Consider the following 24,742-nt stretch of genomic DNA (forward strand, 5'->3'; position numbering starts at 1 on the left):
CTCCCCCCAGCCCCCGCGCGCCGCCGCCCCCTGCTCCTCCCCGCGCCGCGCCGCCGCCCCCTCTCTCCCCCCCAGCCCCCCGCGCCGCCGGCCCCTGCTCCTCCCCGCGCCGCGCCGCTGCCCCCTGGTCCTCCCGTGCGCCGCGGCCGAGGCCGCCGAGGCCGCGGCCGCCGCCCCCTGTCGAGCGCCACCGAGAAGCAGAGGAGTCAGTTGAGGGCAGAGAGAGAAGCTGAGAAGGAGTCGGATCAAAGCTTTATTAGAGGGCTATAACGAACAGCTCTCTAACAGAGCTCTTAAATGTTTAGACCTCTAATCTATGGGGCTGTTTTTTAGACCCCTCTAAGGGGAAACGAACACACCCTAAAGTCTAGAAGAAGTCCAGGATGTTGTCCTCATTCTTCTTGCCACTTAATACTCACATAAGGGCAAAAGTAGAACCCTCGGTCTCTTGGCATTTGCATTCACCAAGAAACTAAGAGCTGCTACTTTCCAATGGTAACCATGCTTTGGGTCCGCTGCGTTTTGCAGTTCATATTTGAATTTTTTTAAAAAAAGGGATAAAAAATTAAATTTGAAAAAGGGGTACCGTTTTGAAAAATTTCGAAAAATGGGTGCCTCCCGCCCGATCAACGGGTGGCAGGAGGCGACCTCCCGCCCGCCCAACGGGCGGGAGGTCTGACAATTCCTCCCAGGCCCCTCCCGAGAGCCTCTTCACGAATAAAAAAGAAAACTTATTCGCGAAGAGGCCCCTGAGGCAGGCTTCCCGCCCGTCCAGTGGGCGGGAGGCCTCCCGCCCGGCCAGAGAACGGGAGGTCCCAGCTTATTTTTGTTATTTCACAACTGTTCGAATTCTTGTTTTACGTACTATTTTAAATTCAAAATTTTTTTTCAAATACAATATTTATTCGCCATGCCCTTTTGTATACATATAAAATTTTAATTCAAATTTACGAAGAAGATTACTGTATCTAAAACTCATATGAAGATGGTTAAACGATAACGTTTTGCAACGTAGAATCCAAATATTACGATAGCATTAAAAATAAAATAGTATCATCCAAAAACAGTTTAAATGTAAAAAGTGCACCGAATCAGGAGTATCTACCCTGCCTGTCCCGGACCTCGCACTCTCTTCGTCCTCCCCCCCTAGTCCTAGGCCATCGACGTATCTGGTCCTCCGAGTACGTGAATGCATCCGGAGCACGGTGAGGACGAGGCGGAGGAGGTGCTGGCGTGAACAGGTCATCTGGGACTGTGCACCTGGAGCGTCATACGTCTGCGAGGGACCAATGATGTCAGGCCCGGCGCCGCCGCCCACCAACTCCGACCAAGTGGCGGAGCCGCCCTCCCAGTCGTTCCAGTCCTGCACACCGAACAGACCACCGTGTGAAGAAGCTCCCATCGACCATCCATGCTGAGTATAGCCCTAAGAGTACGGTGCAGCTGGCGTTGAACCCATTGAAATATAACTACCCTAAGAAATATATCTAAAACTATTGAAATTACTAAAAACTATTCAAAATATAACTACCCTAAGAAATATTTCAAAAACTATTGAAGTTACTAAAAACTATTCAAAATATAACTACCCTAAGAAATATATCTAAAAACTATTACAATTACTAAAAACAATTCAAAATATAACTATCCTAAGAAATATATCTAAAACTATTAAAATTACTAAAAACTATTCAAAATATAACTACCCTAAGAAATATTTCTAAAACTATTGAAATTACTAAAAGCTATTCAAAATATAACTACCCTAAGAAATATATCTAAAAAATATTACAATTACTAAAAACAATTTAAAATATAACTACCCTAAGAAATATATCTAAAAACTATTGAAAATACTAAAAAGTATTTAAAATAGAACTACCCTAACAAATATTTCTAAAAGCTATTGAAAATACTGAAAACTATTCAATATATAACTAGCCTAACAAATATTCCTAAAAACAATTGATAATTATACGACTAGAACGAGAATATACCTCCAAACCGACGTGTGAACAGGGCTTCGCCGCTTACTCTCCTCTCTTCCTCTCCTTCCTTTCTTCTTTTTTGTTGATTTTTGCTGAATAATATAAGGTTTAGGGCCTCCGGGGAGCCTCCCGTCCGTTGGGAGGGCGGAAGGCCGCGTCAGGGGCCTCTTCACAAGTTTTCTTTCACGAAGAGGCCCCTCCCAGGAGCCTGGGAAATATTTTTCGACCTCCCGCCCGTTGGGTGGGCGGGAGGTCTCCGGTCCCACACATTCCGCCCGTTGATCGGGCAGGAGGCACCCATTTTTCAAAATCTTCCAAACCGGCACCTCTTTCTCGAATTTAAATTTTTTTAAACCCTTTTTTAAAAAAACTCGTTCATATTTCACATGCCAGTGGCAGGTGGCTGCGACGTCGAGGAGAGGATTGCTCTTATGCGCATCAGATCCTCGTTGCTGGAGGCAAACTCTAAGTTCCTGCTTCATGGGGACACACTGGCGACTGCTGCTCCTGGGAAAGGGTCCGATGCAACAGCAGCACAAGAGTATCAGATCTCAACCTCTACTCTATGTATTTTCCCCAGTCAAACTCCAACACTGAAGGTCAAGCAACTGTTAAAATTGAAGATGGATGCTCGCCCTGGAACCTAAGGCTCACTATCTTTTCTTCGTTTCATGAGCTTCAGCTGCTGGATTTATCTTCAAATTTCGCTTGTTTCCAAGATTTTCACGGTATGTAGCTTCCTTCCCATGCATACCTTATTCATAAAAATTCTCTTCCAGTGCTTTGTATAGAACCTTATTCATGTATCGTAGTTCATAAAAACTTCTCAGGTGTTCAAGGAGTGACTAAGCTTCGGTATCTAGACCTAAGTGGCAACAGTTTGATTGGGAATAATATCTTTGAATCTCTCGGTAAATTGCCTTCTCTTGAAATCATAGATATCCATTCAAGTGGTATGAGCGGTGCTCTTCAGGATTCAGGTTAGCAATAAGTAACTTCAAGTATCCTTTCATGTTGGCTTTGTTCGTAATTATTATATTGAATGTATGCATCATGTGACAGCTTTCAGAAATCTTAAGAAACTGAGAAAATTGCACCTGGGGTCAAACCAGCTGAACGGAAGCATACCACCGTCCTTGTTTGAGCTCCCACACCTTGAATACTTGGATCTTTCAGGAAATCTCCTTCAAGGACATATACCTATAAACTTATCTTCAAATCTTCCTTCGTCACTTCAAATTCTCAAGCTATCATCAAACAATTTAAATGGGACGTTTGATTTCTTTTGGCTACGAAACTGCACTATGCTGAAGAAGATAGACCTGTCAAGAAACACTGATTTGGCTATTGATGTCAAGTTCTGGGGACAGGTGCCAAAATTTCAACTGAGAGAACTAATGCTCTCTGGATGTAACCTTGACAACAGCATCATTACTGGACCGAATTTCCTTGGCACACAACGTCATTTGCAAATCCTTGATTTGTCTAACAACAACTTGGCAGGAAGCCTACCCAACTGGATCTTTACAAATGAAGCGAGTCTAGTTTATCTGGACCTTGCAAATAACTCACTGGTAGGATCGTTAAATCTGATGTGGCAACGCCAATCAAATCTTCAAATGGTCAACGTATCTAAGAACCGGTTTGTTGGGCAGCTGCCAACAAACATCAGCTCAGTGTTTCCGAATCTGACAGTTCTAGATGCTTCTTACAACAGTATTTCTAGATATTTGCAGCCATCTCTGTGCAACATTAGCAGATTGGCATATATGGACCTATCAAACAATAAACTTACAGGAGAGGTGCCACCTTGCTTGTTCACTAATTGTTCTGAACTGAAAGTCTTCAAGCTCTCAAATAAAAATCTTGGTGGTACGATACTTGGCGGGGTTAGGAATTTGTCCTTTATATCAGAAATATACCTTGCTAGCAACAATTTTGAAGGAGCACTTCCTAACAATCTATCGGGTGATCTGGAAATCATGGACCTGCATGATAATAACTTGTCTGGTGAACTCGATGCTTCATTCTGGAATCTTTCTTCATTGCAAGTTTTGAGTGTTGCTAGCAATAGCTTAACCGGTGAAATTTACCCAACAATTTGCAAATTGACTGGCCTTCAGGTTTTAGATATGTCAGCCAACAACTTAGCAGGGTCTCTACCAAACTGTAGTAGCAAGTTAACACTACATTTTCTGAATATGTCGAGCAATACCCTCTCGGGCTTCCCTAGCAGTTTTTTCAATAGCTCCTTCGTTACAGCTCTGGATCTAAGATATAACCAGTTCAAGGGCAGTCTTGATTAGGTACAGCATCTTTCTCAAATAAAGCTGCTCCTATTGGGAGGGAATATGTTTGAGGGGCAGATCCCCCCAAACTTGTGCCATCTCCAGTACTTGAATGTCATTGACTTGTCGCGCAACAGACTTTTGGGTTCATTACCATCTTGCATTGGAGGCATGTCGTTTGGATACCAAGTAGATGAGCTTGACCTTTGGTCCTCAGTCTATGATCTTAAGTAGATGAGCTTGACCTTTGATCCTCAGTCTATGATCTTGAGTTTGGAGTGGGGTTATCTAATATGGATATGGATGATCCGTCTTTCACGTATAATGGACATTATGACCTCCAAGGCTTCACCTTCTCTACTAAAATGAAACTCTACACATATGGTCGGAGTTTCTTCAATCTGAAGTTTGGCATCGACTTATCCGCCAACATGCTATCAGGTGAAATTCCCTGGGAGTTGGGAAATCTGAGCCGTGTCAAGTCACTCAGTTTGTCGAACAATTTCTTCACTGGCCAAATTCCATCTACTTTTGCAAACATGAGCACCATTGAAAGCTTGGACTTGTCCCATAACCAGTTGATTGGATCAATACCTTGGCAATTGACTCAGCTGTGGTCGTTGGAGGTGTTCTCTGTGGCGTACAACAAAGGGTGCATACCAAGCTCTAGCCAGTTCGGCTCGTTCGGCTGGGACAGCTATCTGGGCAACATGAACTTTCACAATGTATCACGAGGGAACAGGTTCTCTCCCATTCCAGTTCCTGTGGAAGAGGAAGATGTGGGCGGGGCATCTGAAGATCCAATCCTTTACATAATCAGTGCTGCCTCATTCGTACTGGCATTCTGGGCTACTGTTGCGTTCACGTTCTGCCATTCGTCCAGGAAGTGTGCAGTACTCCAACTGTTGTCCGTTACACCATCCGCTAGACGAACCTGTAAGATTCGTTTGTACATGGAAGCGATACCTTGAGGAAGATGCCTCCTGTTCCTGTCTAAGCGTGTCAGATTAACGTTAACAATGTTACCATTCGTAATTTCTTGCAGGAGGGTCTCGCCGACGGGGCTCGCGCTGGCAGTCTCGCATCATTCGTATCACCGTACCTCACCTCTCTTCTCATGATCTCCTTCCAATCCAGTCTTCGCCAGAACTCGTCGCCGACGACGTCAACGGTCGCCGGCCATCACGATCAACGTTTGGTGCCTTCACGTACACGGCAGGCTACACCTGAGTGCTGCCTAACCCGCCACACCCTGCCTAACTTGTGGCGCTCAAAACGGCCGCCACACCTGCGGCGGAAAAAGTGTGGCGCGCCATGGTGGGTTAGGCGGCACTCCAAACAGCCCCTAAGTCACTGCAGATAAGAATTCCTGTGGCCAGGAGAAGATATGGAACAGTACTTCCACGCCGTGATGTCTATCTCCATGCAATCAGTGCGTTCGAGTGAAACGCATTGACGGTATCACCCTTACACGGCACAAGTTCTACTTTAATACTTTTCTCCGTTCAAAAAGGAGAAGCATTCTGGCTCACCTATCAAACCTGAGTCTGTCACCACGGTTTGGCCGGAAACTAAAAGCCTTTTCAGCCTCTTGTCACTTACATTCACCAAGAAACTATGAGCTGCTACTTCCCGCTAGGAACCATGCTTTGGGTCCTATGCGTCTTGCAGTTCATGTTCCACATGGCAGGTGGCTGCGCGATCGAGGAAAGGATTGCTCTTATGCGCATCAGATCTTTGCTGGTGGAGGCAAACTCTGAAGTTCCTGCTTCTTGGGGACGGAGTGGCGACTGCTGCTCCTGGGAAAGGGTCCGATGCAACAACAGCACACGAGTGTCGGGTCTCAACCTCGACTCCGTGTACAGAAACGATCATATTGGAGATCCATGCTGGAATCTCAATTTGACCATGTTTAACTCGTTTCATGAGCTTCAGCAGCTGGATTTATTTCAGAATTCCGCCTGTCTTCAGAATTTTGAAGGTACGTACGTAGGATCCCTGGACATGAATGCGGCTTGATCCAGTACTTTGTGCCAAAGGACCTTATTCATAATTCATAAGAACTTTTACCCAGGCCTTCAAGGATTGACTAAGCTTCGGTATCTCAACCTCAGCAACAACAGATTGATCGAGAATAATATCTTGGAATCTCTTGGTAAATTGGCTTCTCTTGAAGTCATAAATTTTGAGAAAACCGGTTTGAGCGGTGCTCTTCAGAATATTGGTACAGACATAGCTAATTCGTAGCATTCTTGTTTGTTGCTCTTGTTTCTTGTCTTTTGGATAGGTGCTGCAGTTATTTCTATTTATTGTTGTTTGTTTGTAGCATGCAGCTTTCAGAAATCTCAAGAAGTTGCGAGATTTGCGTCTAGGATTCAATCTAATGAATGGAAGCATCCCAGCCTCCTTATTTGAGCTTTCATGCCTTGAATATTTGGATCTTTCATACAATCTCCTTCAAGGACACATACCGGTAAGCTCGTCTCCGAATATTCCTTTGTTGCTTCAAACTCTCAAGTTATCAGCAAATAATCTGAATGGGACGTTTGATTTCTCTTGGGTATGAAACTGCTCCATACTAAAGAAGATGGACCTCACAGGAACCCTCAAAAGCTTGCGAGAACTGCATCTAGGATCCAACCGACTGAATGGAAAGTTTGATTTCTTTTGGCTTCGGAACTGTGCCATGCTAAAGGACGTAGATCTATCAGGAAATGCTGAATTAGCTATTGATGTGAAGTTCCTTACAAGTGTGACCCCATTTCAACTGAGAGCACTAATGCTCTCTGGGTGTAAACTTGACAATACTATCATTTCAGGACCAAATTTATTTGGCACACAACGTCATCTGCAATTCCTTGATCTGTCCAACAACAACTTTTCAGGGAGCCTGCCTAACTGGATGTTTACAAATGAAGCGCCTTTGCTGTATCTGGGTCTTGCACATAACTCGCTGGTAGGATCATTGGATCATCTGATGTGGCAGCAACAATCGAGTCTCCAAATGATCAACATATCTATGAACTATTTCACAGGACAGCTTCCAATGGACATCAGCTCAGTATTTCCGAATCTGACAGCTCTCGATGCTTCTTACAATAATATTTCTGGCCATTTACCACCATCTCTGTGCAACATTAAATCCTTGGAATTTGTGGATCTATCAAACAATAAACTTACAGGAGAGGTGCCAGCTTGCTTGTTCAATGAGTGTTGGTCGCTGGAATTCCTGAGGCTCTCGAACAACAATCTCGGGGGTCCGATACTTGGTGGAGCTAATACACATTTGTCTTTCGCGGCAGGATTATATCTTGATAGCAACTATTTTGAGGGACCATTGCCTAACAATCTATCAGGTGAAATGTCAATCATGGATTTTCATGATAATAAATTGTCAGGTGAACTTGATGTATCATTTTGGAATACTCCTTCATTGGAATTTTTAAGTGTTGCTAGCAATGGTTTAACTGGTCAAATTTATCCAACGATTTGCAACTTGACTGGTCTTCACTATTTGGATGTATCCAATAACGACTTTGAAGGATCTATACCAAACTGCAGCAGTAAGTTAATGCTGTATTTTCTGAACATGTCGAGCAATACCCTCTCAGGATTCCCTAGTTATTTTGTCAATAGCTCCAACGTTGTAGCTCTCGATATAGGATATAACCGGTTCATGGGCAGTCTTGATTGGATACAACATCTTTATAAAATACAACTGCTCCTGTTGGGCAGGAATATGTTTGAGGGGCATATCTCTGCAGAACTCTGTCATCTCCAGCACTTGAATATTATTGATTTGTCACACAACAGACTTTCAGGTTCATTGCCACCTTGCATTGGTGCTATCCCATTTGGATACCATACAGATGATGATAATTTTTTCTTCATGTTCTACGGTATTAGCTTCGATGTGAGGCTTTCTAGTATGGATTACGACATTCCGTTGGTCTTGTATGACACCAATAATATCCTCCAAGGCTTCACCTTCTCCACTAAAGGAAACATTTACACATATAGCCGCGGCTTCTACAATCTCATGTCCGGCATTGACTTATCGGCGAACATGCTATCAGGGGAGATCCCTTGGGAGGTAGGGAATCTGAGCCATGTCAAGTCCCTCAACCTATCGCATAATTTCTTTATCGGTCAAATCCCAGCTACCTTTGCAAACATGAGGGCCATAGAAAGCCTGGACTTGTCCCATAACGAGCTGAGCGGACCTATACCTTGGCAGCTGACTCAGATGTCATCTTTGGAGGTGTTCTCTGTGGCCTACAACAACTTGTCAGGGTGCGTACCGAGCTCCGGTCAGTTTAGCTCGTTCAGCATGGAGAGCTACCTGGGCAACACAGACCTTCAGAATTCGTCACGGGGGAACCAGTGTTCACCTGCTCCCGGCTCTATGGAAGTGGAAGATGTGGGCGAGGCAGCTGATGATCCGGTACTTTATATTATCGGCGCCGCCTCATTCGTATTGGCATTCTGGGCAACCGTTGCGTTCTTGTTCTGCCTTCCATTCGGGCAGCGTGTGATGCTTCAACTATAGCTCATCACAACCGTTGAACAGGTGCAACCAATGTTTTTCTTTCCTTCTAGTTATGGGTAACGAGAAAGCCATGTATGCTTGATGTTTTTGTTCTGTTTCTTCACGTTTTGAATCTTTGAAACAAGTTTAGTGGTGTGTAATATAATAGTGTCGCCTTTTTCTTCGACGATGTCTCCATCGCATTGTACCCTTTTGACTTCTGTTCTGAAAGGAATGTATCAGACTGTACAATTCAATGGTACAGGGTAGCATTGAGAAGAACTACCTGTAATTGCATGGCCTTACATGACATATTGACATAGAAATTTTGTGTTTTGCCCGCGAAGTGAGCACATTTTTGTGTGTGTAGAAACACTGGGACAGTGAGCTTGCCTGTCACTGTTGGGATGACAGCTACGCCAGATGCTCTCCTCCCTGCATTCTTTTGCTGCTCGCACATGGCAGCTTGTTTTTCTCTCTGTCTATGTGGCTAGGATCATTCCTATCGAATTCCTGTGTCGAAAAATTCAGAGACAAAAGGAAAGGTACCAATCAAGCAACGCTTTTAGCAAAGTTGGCAGGCAGGAAATCAAGCAAAGTTGGACTGATCGACCCCGCACGTTTGAAATGGTTTCTTCTTCCTTTCTTTGGGCGTTTCTAATGGTCATCGGCCGAAGGGAAATGCTTTCAGCGCCCTACATAGACTCTAGTAGAGTAGCTAAGCATGCTGATCAGAAAAGGCTCTCTGCATTATTGCCAAAGCTTAACAGGGGGGAAACATGGATGGGGTACGGGAGGACTCGGACGCATACAAGAGAACAGTAAAAACAAACAGGAGTTACAGGTTAAACATTACATACAACAAACAGACTCCAGTGTTGCACTAAACAAACTTTAACAGGCATATAAATTGCATTCCATTACATATAAATTGTTGTTCTAAACAAAATATAACAGGCTCTGAACAGACTCCATTTTTTTAGGAATTACATTATGAAAATCCTTTCAAATGTAAATCCAATGATATAAAATTGTATTCCACAATCTACAAGCTCTTAGATTAAATATCGGCCAAATATCGTATAAATAGCATGTTGTGTTTTGTAAACAAAAATAAAGTGACTGCATGTGTGTATTCATCAATTAGAATCCCATGGTGAAAACAAAAATAAAATTATATGGATTGAAGCACAATCATATATAACTGCTGCTCCTACAATAAGGTCGAATGACTTTAAAAAATACACATATCTTCTAATATATATGGTGGGTGTTGCACTGGGATATTATTCTATAATCACGCCAACACGACTAAAGATGCATCCTAGTAAGTATGAAAGCCCCTAGCCGCGTGTCTTCACCGACCAACAACTATGAGGCCACCTCTTGCACTTAATACAATTTTGCAGAAGAAATAAAGACAGAAAAGAAGAAGAAAAATTAATTTTGCAGCAAAAATAGAGACAGAGAAGAACAGAAAAAAAGAAGAAGAGGTAAGTACAAAATGCGGCAGCAAGAAGCAAGAGGTTGGCGACAGCGACTTGGCACGCCACTCGCCACCGCCCTTAATTTGGCAAATCATAACGTAGTTGTCAACTTTTTTCTGTGGCCGTAATCAAATCCCCTGCCCGGAGGCCATGAGTGATCTAAGTGCCTTTTAGCAGAGGAAACCACCCCCCTCCTATTCGTTTGGTTGTTTGGAGGTAGGCTTCGATCACTGCACCGCCCACCGCTTCGCCCCGTCGTCGCCGTCCCCTCCTCCCTCCCTCCCTCCCCCACCACCTCCAAAAAAAAGAAAAGAAAAGAAAGAAAAGAAAGATTCAGGGGGGAGCGCGGCATCGTCGCCGCGGTTTCAGAAGGTGGCCGGCGCCCCGGCGTAGAACGTGCGCGCGAGTCCGTCCCCCGGGCATAGCCGCCGGAGCCCGCGGCTCGGTGTCGGTGGCGCCGGCGTTGGCGGGCGCCGCCGTGGGGGGATCACGCTGGTGCGGCCGGCTCGGGTCGATTCCGTCCTGTTTCCGTGGTAAGGAACCCTAGCTTTGATCGGATGGGGCTGCTCTGTTCTTTGGGGATCTCTCTTTTCCTACGAGGGATCAAATAAAAATCCCACCTTTTCTCCGTTTCCTTCCTGTAATCCCCGGATTGCTTTGCTGCGTGGTGGTAACCTAACAATGCGAATTGCTCAGCCGTCTATGGTTCCATTAGGCCCTTATTCATGATCGACCGATCTTGCATGTAAAAAGGGAAATTTTGCAGCTGAATTCGATTTATGCTGTTGCTGCAGGGACCAGGGAAGGGTATTCGATGTGTTTTCTTGGTAATTTGTTGTGGAAATCCGCATCGCTCGGTCAGGGCCAGGGTGGACATTAGGCGGCTGCTGGTTTTCTGTCAGGAGATGAATGATTCGGTGCTGGAACATAGTCCTACTTTGGTGATTGGCATTTCAGAGCCAGGTGGAAGGACATTGTTTCGCCTTCGAGCCCGTGCCGCTCAAGGAGGAGCTTCTGGCACAGCCATCATTCATTTGCTCTGCGTTGGATGAATAAACAAGTTGGTTCCAATCACCAGAAAAATTTGGATGTTGTCTATCAAGATCTGAACAAAGTTCTAGGTCTTAGTAGGTTTTGACTCTTGAGAACCTTTCAGATGTCTCATCTACTGTTTGTCCACTGAAAGGCGTTATGGATCCTACAAATTTCTTGCATCTGAAAACAGTACCATCTGAGAATGGACTTAAACCAGTTGAAAATCCAAGCGATAATCTGCTGGATATGGCTTGTGAAAGCCCATTTTCTGGGAAAGTCAAGTTCATGTGCAGCTTTGGTGGGAAAATCTTGCCAAGGCCAAGTGATGGGAAGCTCAGGTATGTGGGCGGGGAGACACGTCTCATCTCCATCAACAGGAGCTTCTCATGGAAAGAACTCATGCAGAAAACTCTGACAATCTACTGTCAGCCTCATATCATCAAATATCAGCTACCTGATGAGGATCTTGATGCACTGATATCTCTTTCATGTGATGAGGATTTTCAGAATATGATGGAAGAATACGACACTCTTGAGAAGGCCAATGGTTCAGTTAGACTAAGGATATTTCTTGTTTCCCTGACTGAATGCGAGGACCCATCATTGGATTCAAAGAGCTTGGAGAGTGAACCAGAGTATCATTTTGTTGCTGCTGTCAACAATCTTGCACATCTGGATCGGAGCATCAGCGGCAATAATTTAATGAGCCAGTCAAACCATCAATTCTATAGTTCTCCAGTCCCCTATGGAGACTCACCGCTCTGTCCAACCAATACAGAAACTGGAGCCAAGGATTCTGTCGGAGCAACTCTTAATGAGCCTTCCTCTCAGTTTTTTCTTGCTCCATACACACAACAAATGGTGGCGGAGTTGTCAACAACGTCATCCCCGAGCTTAGGTCAGCAGAGGACCATGCAACAGTCTAGGATGCAACCCCCTGCAGATGAATCCACCAGGAATCACGAGCATGTGAATAGAAGTGAGATTTGCAATGGTTTAAATTTGAAAGCCATGCCTCCAGGCCATCTAAACAAGAAGCAAAATGATGCAGACAGGAGTATTGGAACTGGACCTCCCATGCACCATCCTCATATTGAAAGGCAGGTGAAAGGTTTAGCTGGAAATGATAGTGACTTGATTTCACGTACCAACTATGATATTTCTACTCCAGTGGAAGCATCCTTGTATTCTGAAAAGGCCTCCGTGCATGCAGAGAATGCAGGATTGGCACCTGGGCTGCAGGAACCCACTGCTCAAATTCTAGGCATGCCTCATGCCTTCTCGGATCCTTTGATAAAGAACATCAATGATGTACCAGCATCCAATTTGTCATTACCTGCTGATTCCTACATAACCCAATCATTTTCCGACAAAATATGCCAAACTAATGAGTTGGAGAGAACAATTAGCAGGAGTAGGCCAGCTTTTGAATGTGTTAAGCTCCCTGACATTGCTCGTACAGATGAAACAAATTACCTTGTTTCTAATCATATTGATCAACAGTACGGTCAAGGAGTTATTGGCTCAGCCAGTTCACAGGCACCAGTATCTTATCAACATGAAAATTTGTCTAGTAATGTGACACGAAAAGGTCATGATGGTGGTCCTGTAATTCAACAGCAGGATAAGTGTTATCATCTGGATAAAAATGCTGGTCCAATTGTTGCTCCCTGTAGCAATTTTGTTGATGCAGGATTGATTTATCACACACGTGATGCAAGGTTGTCCTCAGATGAGTTAGATGCTCTAGAAAGTTCAGTTCCAAAGCCAATGTGTGCTACTGATCATTCCCTCTCATATCTTCTTAATGTATCCCAAGGAGGGGATTCAAATCCTGGGTCACACATAGAGAAACTGAATTCAGGGCCTATAGAATATGGAACTACTGGCTATGGGCATGGAAATGATAAAGTTGCTCCAGAGCCCCATATTCTGTTGCCTGTAAACACTTCTGAAGCTTTTGCCTTGCAAAGGTCAATGGTCAATGGAGAAGCCAGTGTGTATCAGAATGGTAATCTGCGCCCGTCATCAGTGCATAATTCTGGTTTGGCTGCCTCTCCGCATATTGGGCTGATTGATACTGATCTGAGCATGAACTTGCATGGCAATGGTGGCCTCTCATTGTCTTCGTCTCAAAATCCAGTTACAGATGGTGTTCCTAGGAGAGACGATCTAATTCGTGATTGTGGCAATATTGCCTGTACTGAGGGAGTAATTGGATTTGACCGTACCGTCATCAGTAATGAAAGCATTAAGCTACCACACAGGATGCATGATAATGCTCAAATTATTGTGCCTTTTATAGTTGAGGACGTGACCGATAATGTGCCTTTAGGCATTCCATCATCCAGCTCAGGTGGTCCTCAGGTTGTAATAGCAACTGAAGAACGGCAAGAGGTGATTATTTCATCACAAAAGGATGATGATACTAGGAGCATCGAGCCAGAGTTTGCTACTGAGGTATAGCCTATATTATATATTAATCATGTCATTCGTTCCAAATTGATTTCTGAGGATATCGTGTTTATTATTTCAAACCTTAGGATCATGATGGAGCTGTTGATGGGTCCATTAGTGATGCTGTAGTTGCTGAACTTGAAGCTAGCATGTATGGATTGCAGGTGCAGTTCTCATGCTCTAAATTTTTCTTGATCAAGATTGCTATTTGATTCACAAAACTCATTGCCATGCATTTTATCTTTAACATGCAAGTAATAGAAACATGTGGTTGTCATGATTTTGATGACCAGATCATAAAAAACGGCGACCTTGAGGAGCTACGTGAATTGGGATCTGGGACATTTGGAACCGTATACTATGGAAAGTGGCGAGGAACTGATGTTGCTATAAAACGTATTAAGAAAAGCTGTTTTGCTGGGAGATCATCTGAACAAGAGAAACTTGTGAGTGATGTTTCCATCAATATTTTTAGTCATTTGATTGCTTCATCATTTATGCAAAATTTTCGTTGACACCAGATGCGAAGACACTGACTATAAGGATAATATTGTTATTGGAACTGAAGCCTTTTCAACAGAACTCATGCATTTTTTTTTCTGAATTTGATGTTAATCTTCTTTTTTCTACAGACCAATGACTTTTGGAGGGAGGCACAGATTCTTTCAAAGCTACATCATCCAAATGTCGTTGCTTTCTATGGTGTGGTCCCTGATGGAACTGGAGGAACATTGGCAACTGTGACAGAATTTATGGTGAATGGATCACTAAGGAATGTTCTTTTAAGGAAAGACAGGTGAGTCGTGTATGTTTCTGTTAGGCACTTTCCACTCTGCACAATGATGTGATTGTTTACTAGATCTGAGCAGAATGCTTGACCGTCGGAGAAAACTTACCATTGCTATGGATGCGGCATTTGGGATGGAATACTTGCACTCCAAAAGCATAGTGCATTTTGATTTGAAATGCGATAACTTACTTGTTAACTTGAGAGATCCTCAGAGGCCAATCTGCAAGGTAGGTTTGATTCATATTGAGCTCTCCATCGGGTTATTTGAGATTTGTGTTCGTTGCTAATGAGCAAGAATTTTACCTTGTTTTTGGCTTTCAATTTGTATTTTGTTTAAACTGTCCCATTAATCATTCGTAACTAATTCTCAGGTTGGAGACTTTGGGCTGTCAAGAATTAAGCGCAACACTTTGGTTTCTGGTGGTGTGCGTGGCACTCTTCCATGGATGGCACCAGAGCTATTAAATGGCAGCAGCAGCAGAGTGTCAGAGAAGGTAAGGTCTTTAATCGGACTCCAGATCTTTTTCTAGGACAGGACTCCAGATCATTATTTGCAGGTGCAACCATGATGTTCCTGATATGTAACAAGTTTCACACTGTAGGTGGATGTTTTCTCATTTGGTATTGTTTTATGGGAAATCTTGACTGGTGAGGAACCATACGCAAATATGCATTGTGGCGCTATCATAGGTATGTCTTTGCCACATCTCTTGTTTTAACTTTTATTATCCATCAACCAGGATAGGAAGAAATAGAACGACAATCCTTCATCCATTCATGCTTTCACCATCTAAAATTTTCATTTGTTCAGTCCTCTAATTAACTTGCATTCCTTGTTCTGAAAAGGCGGTATTGTCAATAACACTCTCCGGCCACCAATACCTGAAAACTGTGACCCCGATTGGCGAAAGCTGATGGAACAATGTTGGTCGGCCAACCCTGATGCCCGGCCCTCATTCACCGAGGTCACCGACAGGTTACGGGCCATGCCATCAGTACTTCAGTCGAGAGGACAGGCTCCGGGGACCAGATAAAGCGCGATAACATCAGCCAGCAGATTATTTAACTGCAATAGGCTTCATCAGTTTCTGCACTGACATGCGAGGCGCCTATATGTGCATAGAGTACATATATACATAAATGTATTTATTGGTTATGGTGTGTATTCTATTCTGACGTATCTACGCTTCTTGTATACATTTTTTTTGAACCCCCGATGTCGAGGGTTTCTGATGTAACTACATGTATCTGAGTTAACAAGTAGTGCAGGCTGCTGCCTGTGGCCTCACGGTTGTTAACAGTTTTGTGTGTAGGTTGTGATGGTCTGCCAAATAGACCACTCGAGCTTTTTTGGGCCTTGGGTTGTAAAAATATGAGCTGGACACTTGTAATTACGTAGTAGCAGATGAAATACTGACTATACTGGCATGGCACTTTTGGAAGTATGAAATTTGAGAAATATATGGAACTTTTTGCTTGGCTGAACTGGCAGCAAATTCAAGGAACTTGTGACTGTATCTGCATGTGCTATGCACTTCAATAGACATCCTATAGTTCGTTTGCTTTGAGTATCAATGCAGATTCATTTGGAACATTGCAGTGTCTGAATCTCATTAGGCCTAACTGATGGTCACGGATGTGCTGATTCACAACAAGCCGACGTTGCATTCGTGTCAGAACGGATAAGGTGTCTCCATTGGATGATTCCTGGCTCTGATCTTTGATTCTTGACATCATTTCCTGGCAGCTGCAGCAGCAGAACACTGAACTGAGGCGCTGGTCGTGCAATGTCGGTCGTGGAGCTAGCTAGTGTCGCCGACATGGACGTGTACCTCGGCCACCGTGCTGATCCCATGCTTGGACGGTGGATTCTTGCTGGCCCTAGTTTTTACTCTGCCGAGACAACCAACGGTACTGTGGTCCTAGTTTAACCTTAAAAATAATCAGCGGGTCACCGACGTTTTATTTTATCATTGCATTGTTTACTGCTTAGTTAAGCATCTTTCTGACCTAACCAAACTCCGCTAGGCTTATTGTTTGCAAACTAAAGCTAGTAAAGTGTTCATTGCAACTGAAAGGCTGTTTTGCAGCCTCGTCAGTGCCCATTTCTGTCTCTACTACTTTTTTCTGCATTGGTGTGGAACTACCTAAAAAGCCCACGGTTCCATTGGGAACAATGAGTAGGTAAATCCTTAAGCTACCTCAATCAAAAACAAAAGGGATTAAAAAAAGGGTAAACTCTCTCCGTTCATATGCTATAGCCAATCATTCCTTCACACCAAATAGTGTGTTCTAAAGATACCCCTTTTACTGGGTGAACTGACGCGTGACAGCGTAACTTTTAGTGTGCACAGGCGTGTCATTAGAATCTGATTAGTTGGCAGTAAAAAGGCGAAGAAGACAGTAGAATGTGCTCGAGGGGTCACCGTCAGTTCATCACCGCCGGTGACTGGCGGAGCGAATAAACAAGAGAAACAGGCGGCGGCGACACGTGAAACCATGTCCGCCAGCTACCCGTTTCGAGCTCCGAAGTCTCTTTCCAATTTTAAAATGGTTTAAGGGTAAATAATTGGGATTAGGGTGGTGTTTGAGCTCCTCCTCCATCGCCGTCTATAAATAGGCTCGCCATTGCCACCTTCACCTCCTCTCACTCATCGCACACCCTTCAAGTCTCGCACTCTACCATTTTAGCTTGCTCTCTGCTCTCTCTCACACACAAAGGTCTCGAACTCTCGATTGAGAAATCAATTGAGGTCAAGGGAGCGGCTTGCCTTGCTTTTCCTCGACCGCCATGTCGTCTTCCATGGTGTCGTCCAAGAACCCGCCGCCGGCTGCCGGGTACGGCGACGGTGAAGGCGGCAGCGTTGACGCCGCCGCGGCGGCGCCGGTGACGAGCTTCCTGTACTTGCACCCCGGCGCGGGGACGCTGGACAGGGACGCCGTGCTGCGCCGCATCCGCCACCGGAGGCGCCACAACCGCCTCCGGGACACGCTGCGCTCCATGCTGCAGGCGCCGCCGCCGGAGCCGGAGATCATGGACGGCGCCGAACGGCAGCTCCCGTGGCCGCTCGACGACGCCTTCTCCGCGCCGTAGCTGAATACAATCAGGCGCTCCTCCCTTGTGCAGATTAAGCAATGCCATGATCCAGCGTGCGCCTCGCCTCTTCTCGTGTAGATCGATCAAGAACAGGCGAAGATAATCCAGCGTAGTGCTTAGTGCAGTAGATGTGCGTACTGCAAGGATGGAGCCATGGATGCAAAGATCATTCTGATGTCTTCTTTGTATAATTGCTTGGCTACTTGGTGTAGTTATGAATCATGATCGAGTAATTAAAGAATGTCTGGATCAAATGTTTAATTCGTTTTTTGTCTTCTTTTGGATTTAGGATTTTTTTAAAATTTACAAATAAAAAAGGCTTCAATCTGTGGGTGTGGATACAATGATTGGAGTACATCATGTACCATTAGAGACAAGCTTCTTGGATTCAGATATTTTGTTTTTATTTTCTATAATGCTATGATGGATGTTACTTCATCAGGTCCCAGCTAGTATTTGATAACCTGGTGATGTGGAATGGCTAGGGCACCCACCAAGGATATGATAAACAAGGTGAATAGATTTTTCTTGAGCAAGTGCTGGGCCAAGAACTCATGATTTAGCGCAGGATTATTTGGTGCAGAATACGTCTAAGTTCGTAAAAATTTCGACATTACTATTATTCTTTCATGTGTCAACAAATACCTCCTGTTGGATTCAAGAGGGTTACAACAGTATACATTCCCAAGAGGATTACAGTCATTCGTTTGACCAACAATTTCAACCTTTTATAGAAACCTATCATGTATCCCTGACCTTTTGTGCTCTACAGACAAAATCTGAACCGTCGACGTAAAATTTGGCTATAATGGTCACACTAAAAGAATGATGATGAATCTGTATCGTAGAATATGGCTAGAATCCAATTCATACTGTATGGTTATTACTAGACTCCAGTAGCCTGTCTCCTTCCGAGGGCATGTCGGATGACATCTCCAGGTTTTGCTTGGCTGTCATCTTGTTCCACTCGTTCTCAACTCGGAAAAACACCCACTGCCACCGTCTCAGTATTTCCAGTGCAGCTATGGTGAACACCGTCAGGTAGTTGTGTCGAAGATGTGCCGAGAGCTTGTATGTCCATGTACATCGCAGAACCAAATTGCTACCTAGTACCCAGTAGAACACCTGTAGGGCATGTATAGGACTGGTGACAAAACTGTCCAGGAGTTAATTAAGAGCATATATGTGTTCAAATTCATACCCAGTTCTGCCCATAAAGAAGATTAGTCCATATGCTTGGGTTTTTGAACATGAAAATCCTGGTTAGGATGCTGCAGGGACAGAGTAAAGCTCATTAGCAGAGATAGGATGTGTATCACACGTCAATTGAGTAGCAGACCATGTAAAGGTGCCATACCTCAAATCCCAATCTCGCTTTATATCCCAGTAGAAGGAATACAGCGAGTTTATAACACTAGATATAAGCCAGAGGGGTCGGTAAAAGCTAACCCACTGCTCAGGAAATACATGATACTTGAGAGCCGAAAGAAAAATCACTGGAACTGCTGTTGAGTACTTGAGGGCTGGATTTGGGATTAAAAAATGGCAAGTTATTCCAGAAATGGGTATAGAATAAGCATACAAGTTATATGCAAAATAAATGAACAAAGTAGATGCATGATGAATTAATACCGTTCAAAAGACATGTTTTCTCCTTGGTATCCTTGTACTGTCGGAGACATTGAAAGAAACGGCACAAGTAGGGGAATACGAGAGCAAGAGGAATAGCAATGGAGTGACTGCCACAAATAGAATCTGCTTCAAACCAAGCAATAGTCGCAACCTGGTATGGAAATGAGGAACATTGCAGAAGAATGAAATCAGCTCTCACAATAATTTAGAACTGATGACAAATGCAGATAACTAAAAGCATATGTAAGAACCAACCTGGCGATTCACCATGCGACAAACTGAACGCTCCAGATCTGAGAACACCTGTTAAGATATGAAACAAATAAAAAAAGATCATAAACAACAAAGATTAAACATTTATAATCAATCAGTTTTCTACTCGCGGAAAGTAAGAATCCGTATCAATTTGTTCAAGTAGTTAAGAAATAAGAAGATAATTTTTGTCTTCCATATATACTCCATCCGGTTTTTAAAAATGTCACATTTGCTTTGTCCCAAGTCAAATTTGTCCAACTTTGACCAAGTTTATAGAAAAATATAACAACTACAATACCAAATTTGCTTATTGAATCCACTATGGAATATATTTTGATAATGCATATAGTTGGTAGTATAGATGATGTTATATTCTTCAATAAACTTGGTCAAAATTGGACAAGTTTGACTTAGGACAAAGCAAATGTGACATGTCAAAAAACGACAGGAGTACATATATTAGGATACACCAAGACGAAAAACAGAGAATCATGTATTATTGACAGTGAGTACAATCCTTTGACATGGATGTAGGTCAAATTAAAAAATAATAATGTCCGCAACTAGTACTTCTTGATAAACTAGGACATACCTTTGACATGGATGTAAAAATATCAGCCAAAAAGAAGTCAGGGAATGTAATTGCCTGCACAAAAGATATCAGGATATCGTTAAAATTTGCTTTGATCAAGATGCCTCCACAACAGTTACAATCAGGAAAACCCAAGCCACGGCAGAGCATATAATATTGTTTGAAGCATAACGAAAGGTAAAACCTATCTGTACCCATTACTGATAGATTCTAAAGCTTACTTGTAAAGGCAGTATTATACGCCACACTGTCCTCAGAAAGTAAAATCTTGATGATATGTAAAACATATCAAAAGGGGAAAAAAGGATCATCAGAAGGATAGCATACAAGAGAACCTGCAAAGAGGCAGAAAGCATACATCAATGATCAATTAGTTCACCGCCCTATAAATGAAGACTGATGCACGAGTGAGGAAAATAGAGAAAGATATTCTCGCTTGCAACTTGGGGAAGGAATTGGGCAGCACATCCTATAGAATTTGAAAATAAAGATATAATATGCAACTGAACCCAAGTATATGTACTTCTGTATCGTTCACTGAGATGTGCCTTTTCACTGAGAAAAGTAATATCAGTGCTAGAAAACTAACAAAATGAAAACTACCGCTCAGATCTACAGTAATACTTTAAATAGTTAATGCTCAGGTATTATATGGCAACAAATCATCAGTTCGTGAATTAACAGTGCATAGTGGCCCAACACTCATTGGATGTCCAGCAACATATCGATAGGTTATACTGCCCATAGCAAGAATTCAAGGAATTTATCCTTACATGGATTTCATTGTTGTTAAGAAATGCTGGTCAGGTGGAAGCATTACCACAAACATAAGTAATAAGACAAAAGGTCATGGGCTTAAGCACACAAGAAAGAAGAATAAAGCATTGAATGAATTACTACTAAATAGGTTAGATATTACACTGGTTGAGATGCTGCAAGAGACACTTCTCCATGTGAGTACAGATATAGGTAAGCTGTCATGCTTGTGGGGACAATTAAAGTCAGCCAAGTAGCACACTGTCATTGGAAAACAAAAGGCAAGTGTTAATGTAGCAGGTGAATGTGTCAAATACATGTGGTATGAAAGGTTATGCAGAAACAACAAACATGAAATGCGTCTACCAGAAGATATCTTGGTATATGAGAACCAGGTCAGAAAGAATACTGCTCATCTGACAGATTTAGGACATGCAACATGCAGGAGTCATGCTCACTGAGAAACAACAATAGAAACTAGATACTGAAAGCAGGGTAAATATGTTTTATCATAAAAATCTACAGGTGTAGTTGAATTTGCAGAATTTATGAAATAACAACATGATAGAAATCTGTGAGCTTAACACTCAACATCAGCGCATATATGATAAGGGCAAAAAAGGTTCAAATATTCAGAAACTTGTTACGGCATCATGTTTTGGAAAATACATTGTTGCAGAAAAAAGGCATTCAGTACAGTTTTGAATCACTCTTACTCTCTCCTCACTATCTTTGACTAGCCAAGTCGGCACTATAGATAGATTTCCACAGGAAAAAACAATTTTGTCAAATCAAGAATCAAGTTTAAAAATGGAAAGTGCAAAGATGAGTGTGATAGACATACCCTCCATATCTCTCGGTGAGATAAATGTGTCTGTGCAAGATCAAAAACTTTAGCATAGTTGACAGATGATTGCGCAAAGACCCATAAATTTACTCCCCATAACCAAATCATCAAAGCCTGTAATGAAAAGAGATCATAGTTAATATGGATGCATATATACAAATCAAGGCTTTGATGTGCCTTCTTTTCTTCAGGTAGAGATTGTTCTGCATGACACAAAGTATGGTGATAAAATAAACTTACCACAAGAAGAAGAGGATTATAGTACAAGAAAGCCTCATAAAGGAATAAGTCTCGCAGATCAGCACTCATCCTCATAACTGAGTCCCAACCTATCTGTAATGGGAAATAGATATAGTGAGTTACCACAAACAGGTGAAAATCATGCATAAGAAAGGTCATGCATAGATGATGGTAAGACTGACCTTGCAACAACATAAGCCCCATAGGAGAAACAATATGGCCTGAAAAAGGACAAGCCGGTCAGAAGTCTAAAAAAGCATGATTCAAATACAGAACTAGGACTAAATGAAAAATGGTGCTTTCAGGGAAAAATACTGTAACAACATTTCCAATATACCCTGGAATCAGCTAATGCATAATAATGTAGGAGCAAAGAAATATTTAGTGGTTAGCATTATAGACTTTGGCCGAACAGAGGCAATTGAACATCATGTCATAGGAGAACATAAAAAAGAAGCTTATAATGGAAGAAGCAAAATCCCTTTTTTTTTATTCGTTTCAAGATTTTCAGTCATTTTCCTAGAGAATCAGATGTGTAGGCTGAGTTCCGATAAAGGATTTGTAACTTCTCAATTATAAACCCCACTTGTTGTCACTACAATGAGAGTTGTGATTATTAGAGCCATTTCTTGAAAACCCAAACTAGACCCTTCATTTCAAACGGGGCCTCAAAACATGCTAGAAGTTAACCGTCCTGCAAACATAAGCAGCACTTCCAGACAATGCAGAACACGGCAGACCTACTCCCCTCCTCGTAAGATGCTTACTAAACAGAGTAACTCGATGCAAGCTAGCTAGGTTGCTTATGGTGTATCTATCAGGAGGTGAATTTGGCTATGAACACTTGACTTGAAATCAGCTTACTCGTGGAGGTGAATTTGGCTATTGAGCACTCGACTTGAAACCAGTGTACTCGTGGTTGGATAACTCATTCAATTTCACAGGAGTTACCTTAAACCGCCAGAGGAAGAGCGGCGAGGGCATGATCGCGACCGCGGGGATGACCGCGCCCTTCATCTCGCCGCCGGCGCCGCCGATCCTGTGCGGCCTCCGCGCCAGGGGGCGGTCCTAGCGCCTCGAACAATCTGGGAGGAAAGCAACCATATAAACCCGTGTCCCGTCAGCACACAGACGACGCCGGAGCTGCCACACGAACCCAATCCACAACAAACGGGGGCCGAACTGGCGCGCCCACCCGTCAACGGAACAGATTCCGATCCCCGAAGAACAGCGCTAACTCACCAACAAACGAACGAATCACTCGACCAACCAGCCAGCCGACCAATCCAGAGCCAGCCAGCCGCGGCGGATCTCCTCTCCACCCCGCGGCAGTCCACCACGGGGAGGGAGCGGGGCGAGGGCGCCCACGACGAGGCGCGGTGCGGCGGCGGCGGCGGCGCCTGATCTGGACGGGGGGGCGCTCGGCGCGTAGCGGAGGGGGGAATGGCGAGCGCGACGAGATCTGGGAGGAGGTAGGGGGGAGGGGAGATGGAGGGCACGAGGCGGCGTGCGAATGGGAGAAAGCGAACGGAAGGTACGGGACGGGGAGAGGACGGGGAGAGCAAGTCCGACGAGGAGTTTGACGTGTAAACGAACCCACGACTTTTTTAAAAAAAATAATGGAACAGTTCAGTGTATTTCGTACTTCCGGTTCCGGAACTGGAATTTATTTTTCAAAATTTAAGTTTGCTTCACTTCTTTTCCTTGGAGCGTGGAAACGCCACTCCGGCACGGCGTGGGGAGGAGAGGGATCTTCTGTGGGCGTATTTTGAAGTGATCCTGCTCTTAGCTTTGCTTGTAATCGGAGAAATCATCACATGGATCGAGTGGAGTTTTGGTTCCTTTCGCTTTCTTCTTAGTTAGGCCACTCATCCCCACCTCCACCCGTCCACCGCCTAACACCCTTCTTACACTGACCAAGCGAGCAACAATGAAAATAGGAAATATCTAACTTTTTTTTTGAACTGGAAAATATCTAACGTTGGTTGAACTGAGAATCATTCATCTATACGATTGGATTGCCCGCGTTGCAGTTGAACACTTTGCGCGGCAGCATAATGAGCCTGTTTGGTTCCGATTAAAATCGGATTGTCGGTGAGAAAAATCGAAAATCCCGCCAAACGCTTCGATTGTGGGCTTGATTTTTCCCACCGCCGCTTCTTCGGGAATCCAAAATACACTAGCGACCGCTTTTTCTGGCAAGCATCCTTCCCCTCGATTCCCATGAAAGCGACGCACTTTCCTCCGCATGCCCCTCCCTCAGCCGGCCGCCCCTCCCATCTCCCTGCCGCCGCCCCTCCCATCTCCCTGCCGCCGCCGCCGCCCCGCCCATCCCCGGCCGCCGCCGCCCCTCCCATCCCCTGCCGCCCTGCCGCCGCCCCCTGCCGCCGTCCCGCCCGCCCCTCTCCCTGCCGCGGCGGGCCGCCTCTCCCTGCCGCCGCCGCCGCCCCTCCCATCTCCCTGCCGCCGCCGCCGCCCCGCCGCGCCCCGGGCCCCCGCGCCCCGCTGCCGCCCCCGCGCCCCGCTGCCGCCCCGCCCCCGCTCGCTCGCCCCGGCCCCGCGCCCCCACGCGCCCCACGCGCCGCCGCTGGCCCAGCGCCCCCACGCGCCCCCACGCGCCACCGCCGGCCCCGCGCCCCGGGCCCCCGCGCCCCGCTGCCGCCCCTGCGCCCCGCGCCCCGGGCCCCCGCGCCGCCGCCCCAGTGCGCCGCCTCCCCCTTGCGCCGCCGCCACCCCCGCTCCCCGTTGCC

General features: G+C 44.5%; 4 protein-coding genes and 1 pseudogene across 6 annotated transcripts; 4 read left to right on the forward strand and 1 right to left on the reverse strand.

Annotated features, from left to right (window-relative positions):
- The first annotated feature begins 2,374 nt into the window (after positions 1-2,374).
- On the forward strand, positions 2,375-5,397 carry LOC112885605 (annotated as a pseudogene).
- Positions 5,398-5,774: 377 nt separating this feature from the next.
- Positions 5,775-9,113, forward strand: LOC112884316 (receptor-like protein 45). 2 transcript variants are annotated; one of them, XM_025949693.1, is made up of 4 exons: positions 5,775-6,257; positions 6,351-6,500; positions 6,610-6,749; positions 6,861-9,113. In XM_025949693.1, exons 1-4 carry the CDS (start codon positions 5,894-5,896, stop codon positions 8,823-8,825), a joined length of 2,619 nt encoding a protein of 872 aa, XP_025805478.1. In that variant the 5' UTR covers positions 5,775-5,893; the 3' UTR covers positions 8,826-9,113. The 2 variants fall into 2 exon arrangements, with proteins under 2 accessions (XP_025805478.1, XP_025805479.1); XM_025949694.1 differs by having other exon boundaries at positions 6,864-9,113.
- A 1,375-nt stretch (positions 9,114-10,488) lies between these two features.
- On the forward strand, positions 10,489-16,069 carry LOC112884821. Of its 2 annotated transcripts, XM_025950411.1 has the most exons (9): positions 10,510-10,824; positions 11,086-13,786; positions 13,870-13,947; positions 14,077-14,229; positions 14,416-14,579; positions 14,653-14,800; positions 14,945-15,067; positions 15,176-15,263; positions 15,420-16,069. In XM_025950411.1, exons 2-9 carry the CDS (start codon positions 11,483-11,485, stop codon positions 15,605-15,607), a joined length of 3,246 nt encoding a protein of 1,081 aa, XP_025806196.1. In that variant the 5' UTR covers positions 10,510-10,824; positions 11,086-11,482; the 3' UTR covers positions 15,608-16,069. The 2 variants fall into 2 exon arrangements, with proteins under 2 accessions (XP_025806197.1, XP_025806196.1); XM_025950412.1 differs by lacking the exons at positions 14,945-15,067; positions 15,176-15,263; positions 15,420-16,069 and having other exon boundaries at positions 10,489-10,824; positions 14,643-14,800.
- Positions 16,070-17,173: 1,104 nt separating this feature from the next.
- Positions 17,174-17,979, forward strand: LOC112887473. Its single transcript, XM_025953649.1, has one exon. The coding sequence runs from the start codon at positions 17,365-17,367 to the stop codon at positions 17,665-17,667; it is 303 nt and encodes a 100-aa protein (XP_025809434.1). The 5' UTR covers positions 17,174-17,364; the 3' UTR covers positions 17,668-17,979.
- Positions 17,980-18,261: 282 nt separating this feature from the next.
- Positions 18,262-23,509, reverse strand: LOC112887333 (SPX and EXS domain-containing protein 5). The gene is made up of 13 exons (XM_025953477.1): positions 23,235-23,509; positions 22,944-23,077; positions 22,175-22,213; positions 21,993-22,085; positions 21,750-21,866; positions 21,071-21,166; positions 20,371-20,484; positions 20,150-20,203; positions 19,558-19,605; positions 19,303-19,453; positions 19,028-19,193; positions 18,872-18,941; positions 18,262-18,795 (listed from the first exon to the last, which is right to left on the reverse strand). Exons 2-13 carry the CDS (start codon positions 23,007-23,009, stop codon positions 18,538-18,540), a joined length of 1,272 nt encoding a protein of 423 aa, XP_025809262.1. The 5' UTR covers positions 23,010-23,077; positions 23,235-23,509; the 3' UTR covers positions 18,262-18,537.
- Positions 23,510-24,742: the final 1,233 nt, after the last annotated feature.

This window comes from Panicum hallii, chromosome 3 (assembly GCF_002211085.1).
Source record: "Panicum hallii strain FIL2 chromosome 3, PHallii_v3.1, whole genome shotgun sequence".
Taxonomy (NCBI): Eukaryota; Viridiplantae; Streptophyta; class Magnoliopsida; order Poales; family Poaceae; genus Panicum; species Panicum hallii.